Raw genomic sequence first — 11,682 nt, forward strand, 5'->3', positions numbered from 1 at the left:
TGCCCCACCAGAGGACGGAGGTGTGCAACCGGTCCTGCTCCTGCAAACACAGCTGGAACATCCCCGGGTGGGCTTTAAGCCCTCGGGAGGATCGACCCCACTCCCGCGGGCAGCTCTGGAGCTCCAGCTCCTCGTCTCAGCCACCATCGTGTGGCTGCTCCAAGGAAAATGACTTATTTAAAACCGCGCCTGCTCAGCCAAGGTGCAGACGATGGAGGCAGGTGCAGGCACTGTTTATAAGACGCTGCTTCACCCGGTTTTGCTGCAGCACAGAGGCATTTAACCCTTCGGCATGGTTTCCTAGGGCTCCCCTGCAACACCAGGGCATGGTGCCCACCGCGCTCTGGCAACCTGGGGCGAGCGGAGCTGGATGGGGAAATGCTGGGGAGGGAGAGGACGCTTCTGGCCTTTTGTCCAAAAATCAGTGCCCAACTACAAGTGGAGACGCTGGAAAAGAGCTGGGTCTAGACTGGGATTTAGAGTCGCAGTTGATGCTGTGCTCTAGGGGTGCACAGACACCCCCCCCTAGAAAGGCTGGCCATGGGGATGCTTGGCTCTCCATCACACCCACGGTGCAAATCTCCCATCACCGAGCCCCTGCTCACTGCTGGGCTGCAGCATCCCAGGAGCATCCGAACCCTCCTCCCCACCAGAGCTGGGGGCAGGGTTTCTCCTTTTGCCCACCCCGTGCACGCTCCCTGGGGCCGGGCTGTCCCTGGCAGCAGTGAAAGGACTCCTTGAAAGGCAGCCCCGGGAGCGCTGCCAAGGTGCCTGCTGCACGCAGCATCCCCCAGGGCCGGGGGGCAGGCGGTGGGTGAAAGGCAGCCCTGCACAGCTGGGGCTGTGTGGGTTGAGATTTCCCCCTGCTGAGCCCATTTTGCCTGATTGCAGGAGGGGTGGTGGTCGGTGGGACTGAACCGCTGGTGGGGTTGGAGTATATAAAGTTAATAAAGTTCAGGCAGCGCTCTCCTTGTCTGAGGAGCAGCTGTGCTGTGTGAAATAGCAGAAAAAAAGCTGGTGTGAGTTGAGTTGAAGCCCTGTGGATGAGGGGCTTGGGAAGAGGAGGTGGGAATGGGGTCTGGACACGTTTCCTTTGAAGCCCCAGCAAGTTCCCAAGCCCCTGGGAGCTGCTCTGCTCCCGAGCCCAGTCTGTGTCCTGGGAAAGCTGCAGCTCTGGGTTTGACTGATCCCACCTGGATCAATCCTGTTGGATTTGCCACGGTGTTTGGGAACGGTTTCAAGAGGCAACTTTCATCTTGCAAAGCGTTTTGCAGCCTTATCGAACACCTCTGCGCTGTCCCATTCTGATGAGAAACCGAAGAGCGAAGCTGTGGCTGGCAGGTAGGGGTTTGCTGCGTGCCGGGAAGGGGCTGGGATGTGCACGGCAGGGCCCTTGCAGCAGGAGAAGCAAACGTGCAGGTCTCGCTGCCACGAGGTGGTGCTAAAAATGAAATAAATGGGAGGCAGCGGGTGTGCGTGGGGCTGCGGGATCTCTCCTGCATGCACCCAGCCCGCAGCAATGCAGCAGCGGCCGGTGTGGAGAGGGGACACGGGGACGTGGCCAAGCTTGGTGGTGCCCACAGCAGCTTCTCCTTCCACCTCTGCAGCCGCACTAACAGGCGAGCTGCTGCTTGGGTTTGTCCTCCAGCATTGCTGCTGGGTGCTGGCATCTCTCTGAGTCCGTGCTTGCTTTGGAAAGGAAGATGTGGTTGGAGGGGGAGCCCTGATTTTCTCACCTTCTCCCAGGGTCTCAGCCTGGGCAAGGGTGCTCAGCTCCCACCAGGACTGGAGATGTGATGGGGGGCACCAGGCTGTTCCCAAAATCTGGCCGGAGCTGCCGGTGCCCAGAGCTTTCCGAAGCTCCCCGGGGTGGGCAATGCGAGTGGCGCTGTCACAGGCATCCGCCTGCTCTGGTTTCAGCCTGGCACGTGCCCTGGTGGTGGATTGGAGCTGGCCGAGTGGCATTTGAAAACAGTGCCAGGCTAACGCAATGCATTTCAGCTGTGTCATTTGTTCCTATTTTTAATGTCCCACATTGGCTTTTGTGGAGGGTGAGGGGAAAGCAAGCTTCTGGAGAGGAAAAAAAAATAAAAAAATCCCAAAGCAGGAAATGAAAGCAAGTATTTCTCATGCCGGGCTGCTGCAAGAGCTCTAACAACAGAGGGGTGGCACGAGGGTGGCTGCAAGGACCAAGGGCGAGCAGAAAGCACGAGCTATTTTTGCCCAAATATGCGAGTTAATCAACAGCCAAATCGCTGCGTCCTGTAAAGCAGCACGAGGCAGAGCAGAAGAGGGGACGTCCGTCCCTGGTGGGGTGCTCGTGGTGTGCAGCAGAGCAACCCCTCTGCTTTTCTCTCTCGTGGCACCCGGTGACTCTCCTGCTGTCCTGTGCTGGTGCACAAAGCATCAGAGGAAGCGTGGGGGGCCCGAGCTGGCATTCCCAATTCGTGATCTTGCTGGTGCTGGTACCTGTGCCCCGTGGCACGACCCTGCCTGATCCTGGCAAAAACACTCGGCCTCTCCTTGGGCCACTCTCAGCATCTCTAGGTGCAAAACCGAAAAGCTGTGTGCAGACATGGTGCTGCTCCAAGCCCTTCCGAGAGGTTTGGCTTTATTATTAGCGGTGAGAAGAGAATAGAATAGGGAGTTCAGTTGGAAGGGAATTTTGAAAATCCCCTAGTCCAACTGCCTGACCATTTCAGGGCCGACCAAAAATTAATGCGTATTATTGAGGGCATTATTAATAATTATTATTATTATTAAACACTAACAGGCATGGGATTGACTTTGGTTGTCTTTAAATACCCCTCTAAACTATGGGGAGCATAGCACAGGGGGGCTCTGCGTGCACATACATGCAGGATGCCTATGCCTGCTCCCAGTGCCCTCCATCCCTTCCTCCTGGCACCCTGCGAGCGATGCTGCCTCATTCAACCCATGCTGATATTTATTTTCTAAAGAGGAAACTGCAAAAGCTTTGGGCTCCCCGATACCTGGCCCCACACGCAGCGTGAGGCTGGTGCTGCAGTCGCTGCTCCCAACCCGAGCAGCCTCGCAGCGGGAGAGAGCTCAGCCTCGAGAGGGGCCCCTGGGTGATTTGGGGAGGGCTCGGACGTGCTGGCCGGGCTCCGGTTTGCTCAGGCGAAGTTTCCCTGTAGGGTTACGCCGGGACGGGGCTCGTGGCCTCGCTGTGCTGGGGCTGCTGCCAAGCGAAGCGAGAAGCCCTGCCCTAAAGCACTTGGTAGTAAAACGCAGCGAATGTGGGCCAAAGCGGAGATTCGGTCCCCTCTGGGGGAAAACTCAAAATGGAGACGAGGCGGCCACAGAGTGAGGGTCAAGGGGATGCCTTGCAGCACCCTAAATCAGGATGGGAGAGCCTTGACCCAGCCGGTGGCATTGCCTAGAGCTGGGTGAAACCAGGCAGAGGGGCCAGCCAGAGCCCAGGGGTGTCAGGATTGGTGCCTTTGCTTTGCCACGGCCTCCCTTGGGGGGGGGCACTCGGTCTGGACCTCGGCGTCACGAGACCGACAAGCAAACACAGCAATATTGACTTGATCAGTCTGTGTCCACACTTTAATCTGCAGGCCATAAAAAAAAAAAAAGGAAAGAGGGGGAAAAAAAAAAAAGAAAACCAACTTATTTTTCCAAACTGTGGGGCTTCTCCAGGGAATTAATAGCAGATACAACCTGCTGCTCCCCATCCCAGGGGAGAGCAGCAGCAGATGCTGGGCTTGCCCCCCCCAGGGTGGTGTTTGCCCCCCTTGCCACCCCAGCAGCCAGGCAGCACCCCTCGACTTGCTGTGCTCAAAAAGGACCTCCCCCCTTTACCCTCCACCCCCTCTACTTTCCTGTGCTTTGTGATGTTTGGAGGCTGTTGTGCATCCCGTGGTGGGCAGCCACGTGTCCCTGTGCGTCCCACACGTTTGCTGCGGGCTGGCAGCGCCTCCGGGAGCCCCTGCAGCACTGACACAGAGCAGGGAGAGCAGGGCAGCCGCCTCTCCCCGGGCTGCAAAACTGCTCTGACGGCAGCGGATGGAGCACACGGCTTTGCCCTTTGCCCCCCCGGAATGCTGGGGTGCAAAGTCACCGTGGCCTCGCACAGACCTCGTGCTGGGAGCAGGGCAGGGAGCTCCACATCTGGAAACCTGCCCTGAGGTTTGCTGGAGTCCAGCAGGAGCTGGCACCTCGTCCCTCTCACAGCCAGGGACCTCTGCTTGCTCCCAGCCCACGCACAGCAGGCAGCAGAGAGGAAGGAAAGGCTGGGGGGAGGCTGCACGGAGCCGGATCCTGCTCACGCGCAGGGCACACACGCAGTGAGTCAACGCTGGCACGGCCACGGCTGGCTCAGAGCTGCTCACCCCCTGCAAAAATCCCTCCCCGCGTTACCCTAGTGGAAACGCCGTGGTTGGAGGCTGCGCTGCCTCCTCCAGCCCCATCGCCACCCCCGGCTCAGCCCCAGCCTGGCAGGACTCCCATCCCCGGCGAAAAACAACCCGCAGGGTTTTTTTTAAAAGGCTGCTCGAGTTTATTAGTTACCATTGAACAAGTACAAAGTACAGAATTGTGTCACCAAGTCTGCGCAGAAAGGTGTAGCTGCGTTAAGAAATAGAGTAAAAAAAAAAAGCTGGTGTAGAAGCTGCTGGGGGTCTGCCGCTTTATTTTGTTCCCCTGTACTGCTTTCATCTCTGAGCAGCCCGACTCCTCGAGGGGCTGTGCCTGCCGGCACGCTCAGGACGAGGGCCCGAGGCTGGGCTCGCTGGTGTGTCGCCTCCGTCCTGCTCCCGGCACCAGCGCACACGCCAGCTGCCCTGCCGGCACCTGCAGCGCTCCCAAGCTGCAGGACAAAGCAAAAAAAAATATTTAAAAAGGGGCAGGCTGATGCCAGGGCTTTTTGTTGTCAGCCTGTGTTTATTTCCACAGCCCAGGAGCGGCTGTGCTGGGCAGGGAGACCCAATGGGTGTCACCCAAAGGGTCAGGACGTGGCAGGGATGTCCCCAGCTGCCCCGGGTGGCTCTGTCCCCGGTCATCTCATCCCAGTGCCACGCTGGAGGAATGCGCTCACCTCTCCGGGGACTCCGACACAGTTGTCATGGCCGGGGGATTTGTCTTCCCAAAGAAGAAGCTGGCCCACCACTGGCCGGGGTCAGATTTGGGCAGCCCTGGGGGGACGGCACAGGTCAGCGCACCCCAGGCAGCGCTGCCACCGCCCCGCTCTCATCCCAGAGTCTGGGTTTTGCCTCCCAGGAGATTTGCACAGCTCCACGCTTCCCCCAAACATCCCAAACAGATTTCCAAGCGTGGGATGTTCTTTGCTGAGACCTTTAGGGGATGCAGCTCGCCACGGCCCACGGAACCAGCCGCGACCATGCACGTACCCGGGTGGTGCGGGATGACCTCCCCGTAGTCTGAGCTGCTGCAGGAGCTGTTGCTGGACGTGGAGCTCAGGCGCCCTGCAGAAAAAAAGCCAGAGCCAGCAGTCAGCGCTGGCCCTTGGCACCATGAGACACGGAGCCCTGGTGCCACAGCTCGGGCTCGCCGCTGGCTCTGTCTCACTTCAGCGCTCGCCCAGTTTTAGTGCCAAGCCAGTAAAAACCAGTAGGAAGGAAATACTGCAGAGATTACAGGCTGGCCAACATCAGGTAGCAGAAGAGCATGTAAAACCCGTGTAGGAAACCACTTCCACCCCCAAGGACATTTCTGAATGGCTTTGCATTGTGTGCAACACTTGGAAGCCTTTACGGATGTCTCAGGGCCAAGAGGGTGCAGATTCCTGCCCATAATCCATGCAGTTTTAGCCCGACTGCTATAAACCTGTTACTAGTTTCAGCTCCAGGGAAATATTTTAATCCCCTCTGGTTTAGGCAGTCCCTCAAACCAGAAAGTCGCCCCTCCAGGAGAGGCACCAGGAGCTGCCATTGCCCAGGCTGGTTTTGCAGCTCATTTTCACAGCAATGGTGCACGAGGCATTCGAAGCCAGCCCCCTCCCCACAAGGTTAGCAGCAAGGAAAGGGGTCTCCAGCTAGAACGAGCTACTGAGCATCTCCTTTCTTGCCAAGGAGCTCTCGGGGGGGCTCCTACCAAGACCCCGGCACCCTCCCCCTATGCTCTTACTTCTGCGGTAGTTGTGCGTGGCCATGAGCGAGCCGCTGGATGGGATCGATGCCATGGTGCTTGGTCTTGGGTGCTGCACGGACCTGAAACCTGCAGGAAAAGGGGCGGCCGTCACCGCAGGGGGACCTGCTGCAGCCCCCGCCCTGCCTGGGACGGACCTGGGACAGCACCCAAAAAGCTGCAGGGGGTTAAATTGGGCAATTTGGTGACTGCTCCGGGGATCTGAGAGCACGGTGACCCTACACGGGTTATGGGGGCTACTGCGCACAGCCCCGCGTGTGCCCGAACCTGCAGGTGTGTGCGAAGCCAAAATCCCCACAAACACCTGCGTGCACAGCCCCTGTGCGCCCCCCCCCCCCCCCCGGCCCCCGCTGGATGTTCTGCCTCTCTGCACAAAGTTTCTTTCCCGGTGTCAGCGTTTGGGAGTTACAAACCTCAGAGCTGAAAGCCCAGGCGCGCTTTGCGGGGGGCGCGGGCTGGGCCCCCCCCCCGGCACGCAGGGGTGGTCCCTGGGGGGAAACTGAGGCGCGGGGCTGGCAGGGCTGACCCAGCGTGTCACCCCGAGGGGACCCGCAGCTGCCGCGCTCGGGGCGCTCAGCCCCGGCCCCAAACCAGCCCCTCCCCAGCACCCCCCCCCCCAAATTCCCCAAATCCCCACGGGCTGCCCCATTTCCTCACCAACCCCCCCGTACTCCAACGAGCCACCCTTGAGGCCAGGTGCCTCCCCCGCACCTGCAGACCCCCGAACCCCCCCGAAACCCCCCCCTTCGCCCCCCCGTTAGCACCACCCAATGCCCACCGCCCCCTCCCGGATCGCCTGCAACGCCGAGCGCCCCCGCGGCCGCGGCGCACCTGGGCGGGCAGGCGCTAGGACCCTGCGGGGCCCGGCGGGCAGGCGCTAGGACCCTGCGGGGCCGCTCGGCGGCGGCGGCGCCGCCCGAGGAGCGCAGCGACCGCGTCCGCTCCGCACGGCCTCAGCCGCGGCGCTGCCGGCCCCGCCCACCGGGCCCGCCCTTATATCCCCTCGGGCCACGCCCCCCGCGCCTCGCCGCCAATGAGGCTGCGGGGAAAGAGAGGGCACGCCCACTGGCCTCGAAGGGGCGGGGCTGGCTGGTGGAACGCCACGCCCCCTTGAGCTGGCCACGCCCCCTTGAGCTGGCCACGCCCCCTTGAGCTGGCCACGCCCCCTTGAGCTGGCCCCCGCCCCTTGAGCTGGCCACGCCCCCTTGAGCTGGCCACGCCCCCTTGAGCTGGCCCCGCCCCCTTGAGCTGGCCCCGCCCCCTGGCCGGGCCGGGCTGGGGGCTCCGGGGGGCGGCCGCGTTGGGACCCGGTGGTTTCCCGACGATGTTCCAGCGATCGCCGGGTTTTGGGGGGAGGAGGTTTAAAAACATAAAGGTTTAAAAAATCGCAGGCCGTGAGACCTTTGGGTAGTCAAAAAACGCAGAAAAAAAAATTCAAAAAATGCAGAAAAAAATTCAAAAAATGCAGAAAAAAATTTTAAAAATGCAGAAAAAAATCAAAAAAATGCAGAAAAAAATCAAAAAACGCACTGAAAATGACTAAATGCATAAAATACACGGGGAAAACAAAATGTTACAGCAAATCTGCGGGATGGGAACGTGGTCGGGACCACGGCAAAGCCAAAGCAGCACCGAAAGGCTGCAAAAATCCTGCACGACGTCCGCAGGGGCAGCTCAGGGTCATCTTTTAATCATTTATTCATCTTTTTTTTTTCATCATTTTTTCGGGGTTTGAAGACAGAAGAAGCCCGTTGCCCAGCCCCGAGTGGTTCCTGCACGAACTCTGCCCGCGGTGGGGTTTCACCCCAACCAGCCCGTCGTTTTGGTGGTAAATCCGGATTTATTTGTTAAGCACGGGGACAAGCAGGCAGCACCAGGCAGGTTGCTCCGTTGTGCTGACTTGGTGCTTTCTGGGCAATGAGTTTGCCAAAGGCCGGACTTTGAACACACAAATGCGAGCAGGCGGCTCTCACAGCCCCGTGGGAGGTTTCGTGCCCAGCCTTAGGATTTTGCTTTTCTGCCTCATGCTCTGGCAGAGGTTTGGTTTCAGGGTCCCTGGGACCCCCGGGCTGGCCCTGCTGGGTGTTTTGCTCCGGCCCCACTGGCTGCAAAGCACAGAGGGCCCTGGGGAACGGGCTTGGGAGATTTATCCCGCCTAGGAAATGAAAGATTTGGGTGCTTCGGAGCCAAGAAGTCACTTTTATTTTAGTGAAGCCTGGCATTTCTCAGGTTCCTCCTCAAATCCTTCCTGACAGATGTGTCTCTGTATCTTATGGCCCTCTAACAATGTATAGAGCAATAAAAATCTGTCTAAAATATACATAATATAAAAATATACTATAAAAATATACAGAATATATTCTGTAATGGACTATATTCTCCATGGTGAGGGCAGGATGGCTAATTGCTTTAATTAATGGTAGAGCAGAGATGCACAAACACTTCCTATTCCCTTTGTGCCCCGATACCGCTTCCACGCACGGCCGGGGCTGCTTTTTAGAGGATTTGCTCCTAAAAGAGCAGCGGGGTCACGGCAGGCGCCTGGAGCAGCCGGGGCTGGGAGTGGTGGAGCAGGGGACGAGGATCCAGTCGGGTTTCCCAGAACCGAGCCCGTGCTGGGTGCGCTGAGAGGAGGGTAAATTTCATTTGTATTGATCGAGAATCAATCATTTTAAAAGCAAGTAGATGACAAGGTTTGGACAGATTTTTTTCTTTGATTTTTCCACTAAAATCGAAGCCAAAACCAAAGTCTCTGACTGCGACTCTCCTTGCAGTTTGCTTTGGAGCATGTTTTGTTTGCTCCCACCTTTTTTTTTTTTTCTTTTTTAATCTGGTTCTTGGGGCTCCGGCTCCGTGTTATAACTGGAAAAAGTTTTTTGTTGTCTGCAGGTTGCGTGTGCCTTTGGGGAGCAGCCTTTCTTGTCACCCTGTGCGCTCGGCAGAAACATCTGGAAGGCAGCGAAGGCTTTCGGAGGCATCCAAAAGCGTTCGGAGCCGAAGGAGCTGCTGGGATCCATCCACGCTCGCAGAAGGGGACCTTGGGGCACCCCAACCAGCGGGCAGCGAGGCTTGATGCCCCTGCCAGAGCTGGGGGCTGGGACACCCCGGTGGATTTGGGAATTCACCCGGTGGTGACACGTCCAGCAGCCCCGTCCCCACCATCCCACCCAGCAGCAGGCAGCGACCAGAGCCACCTGTAGGGCTCCAGGGCCTGATCCTGCCCACCGAGGATTTTTGCCCCATTTCCACTCCGGCTACAGGCAAGGGCACGGCTGTGCCCACCTCTCTCATCCTGCCCTGCATTTTTCCTGGCTGCCTTGCTCCAAGTGCAGGATTTGGGCAGCTGCTGCCACCTAGGGATAAAAACCACCCGCGATGTCCCCAGGACCCTGTCCCTCACCTCCCTGTGCCCACCCGTGTTGGAAGCGGACGAGGGGGGGGGAGATGTGAGAAAGAAATTGCTCCAGTCTGGTGTTTGGTCAGCAAAAGCTGGGCAAATGGGAAAATCCTCTCGCAGAAACCGGCAGTGGTGCTGAGCGGGACCCACGCCTCTACAGAAAACTCTCAGAGCAGCGTCTCCCCTGCGGGACCGAGGGAAAATTTCACTGCCATTCAGTGAAAACAAAACATACGGGGAAAAAAAAAAAATCATTGCTAAATATACTTAATTGGGCTTTGAGGGGGGTGGCTCAGCACTGAATTTGCTCATTAAGTTTTCTGATCCTTAATTCTCCCTCTGGATGCACCCAACGCCTACGCAGTTAGCCAGCCGCCCCCGTTAGCGGCCCTTCACCTCAGGTGCTCAGCGGATGCGGGCAGCCGGGGCTGTTCTCGCTCGGCGGCTGTGGTTTAATAAGAAAAGCTGTCCCCAGGATTAACGCAGGCTTTTCCTAACTCGGAGACGTGCCCGGCTGCCAAAACAAATACATCAATCTGCTGCGGCTCGGTGCGGCCCCAGACTCTTGCTGTAAAACCCGTAAAAAAACGCAGGGCAGAGGCTCCTCATCGCACTGGGACTCGACCTAAATCAGCACAAAGCAGGGTGCTGCACCACGGTCCGGCCCCTCGTCAGCACCTGGGGACATTTACGGGATCAGATGCTGCACCTGGGCATCAGAAGTGTCGGGGCATCCCCGAAGAGATGCCTCTGAGGTGCTGCTCTTCTCCTTCCCCTGAGTTTAAAAAGATTTCAGAGAATGGATGTGTCCAGCCCGTCTGCTTCCCGGGCTGCCAGCGGAGCAGATCGGGCTGCTTTATTCTCTTTTCTGTCAGCAGCGCCTCAGAGAGCAGGAAGAAGCAGAGTAGCGATGCTAAAATGACAGCGGGGAAGGTGAAGAGCACTGAAGGAGTGAAAATCTTCGGGAGAAATCCGAGTTTAGATGAGGAGCTGCCGCATTCACCCGGGGGGACGTGGACCTGTAACCCGTGGGTGCTGCTGAGCTAGGTGAGGTGGGACATGGGGGCTGGCAGGGCTGGCAGGGGACAGACCCTCCTGGGTTGATTTTCGGATGGTTTTCCCTCCAGGACCACCATCCGTCTCTCAGCCTGGCTGAATTTTCACACCCCGGGGCACGTTGCTCTGCTTCCTTCCCGGCGCGACGCTCAGCCTTAACAACGTCCTCTGTTCCTCTGGATGGGAAGTTATTCCCATGACGGTTATTTCCGTAAGTTATTCTTCATAAAGGATGGGAAGTTATTCAGGCCGATGGGTTGCCCCCAGAGGGAGGGGTTCACCCCACAACCCCGTGCTTCCTGGCCATGATTTAAATAGCTCCAAACCTTGGCACCCAGGGCCCCCGAGGCTCTCCGTGGCAGAGCTGAATTTTGGGCACAAATGCACACAAAGACTGGCTGGGGGGGAAGGAGGGGGGTGCTACGGGGGGGGATTTCCCTGTCTTGATCCCATAACTCAGCGGCTTGGTGCAGAAGGGGTTTGTGCACAGCACGCTGCTGTCCCTGCAGGGGTGTCACCAGACACCGTCCCCAGCTGGCCGGGTGGTGAGAGGGCTTGGGCATCTTGTTATCACGTCCAAAGCTTATTTTTAAACTGCTGGCTCCAATTTAAAGCTATCAGCAGCATGTGCTGACTGCAGGACCTCAAAATACTCTTCCCGCCTCCTCCTTCCCTTGTCTTTCTGCCCCATATTTCTGTCTTTTTTTGTTTTGCCCCTCTCTGGGTCTGCAGCATGAGCATGAGCTGAGAAACCTGCTTGCATGAAAGGTTTCATGATTTTTTCTCCTGTTTGGTGCCTGGAGTGCTCCTACACAAAGGTATGGAGCCGGCCACAGTGTGTGCCATGGGGTGTGATATGGGCTGTCACGGGGGGGCTCAGAAAGGGTGACCCCAAAGCCAGCCCCGTGTAAATGTGCTCCAGAAACCACTGGGAGATGCTGTGCAGAACCCCATCCCATTGCAGCATGGGGTTTGATAAATGGGAATTTTGTTATTTATGTGTGCTGTTGTGGAGGTACTCAGGACTGCCAGGGGATGCGTGGGGTGTAGGTGAGAGGATGGCCAGTGCCTCGGTGCTTGGAGCCCGGCCACCTCCA

General features: G+C 58.0%; 1 protein-coding gene and 1 long non-coding RNA gene across 2 annotated transcripts; one reads left to right on the forward strand and one right to left on the reverse strand.

Moving 5' to 3' along the window:
- The first annotated feature begins 453 nt into the window (after positions 1–453).
- On the forward strand, positions 454–10,895 carry LOC136786482 (uncharacterized). The gene is made up of 3 exons (XR_010825301.1): positions 454–1,341; positions 7,870–7,960; positions 9,022–10,895. It is a non-coding gene; the product is annotated as an uncharacterized lncRNA (long non-coding RNA).
- On the reverse strand, positions 4,502–7,116 carry PPDPF (pancreatic progenitor cell differentiation and proliferation factor). Its single transcript, XM_066978388.1, has 5 exons — positions 6,964–7,116; positions 6,112–6,201; positions 5,376–5,450; positions 5,063–5,159; positions 4,502–4,834 (listed from the first exon to the last, which is right to left on the reverse strand). Exons 2-5 carry the CDS (start codon positions 6,164–6,166, stop codon positions 4,729–4,731), a joined length of 333 nt encoding a protein of 110 aa, XP_066834489.1. The 5' UTR covers positions 6,167–6,201; positions 6,964–7,116; the 3' UTR covers positions 4,502–4,728.
- Positions 10,896–11,682: the final 787 nt, after the last annotated feature.

Source organism: Anser cygnoides, chromosome 16 (genome assembly GCF_040182565.1).
Source record: "Anser cygnoides isolate HZ-2024a breed goose chromosome 16, Taihu_goose_T2T_genome, whole genome shotgun sequence".
NCBI lineage: Eukaryota > Metazoa > Chordata > Aves > Anseriformes > Anatidae > Anser > Anser cygnoides.

What these genes read in the sequence shown, in the direction of transcription:
- PPDPF (XM_066978388.1), bottom strand. Translation starts at nt 6,166, where the DNA reads ATGGCATCGATCCCATCCAGCGGCTCGCTCATGGCCACGCACAACTAC. An exon ending in GGTCATCCCGCACCACCCGG is followed by an intron (nt 5,160 to 5,375) that starts GTACGTGCATGG and finishes CCGTCCCCCCAG; the next exon opens with GGCTGCCCAAATCTGACCCC. An exon ending in GTGTCGGAGTCCCCGGAGAG is followed by an intron (nt 4,835 to 5,062) that starts GTGAGCGCATTC and finishes TTTGTCCTGCAG; the next exon opens with CTTGGGAGCGCTGCAGGTGC.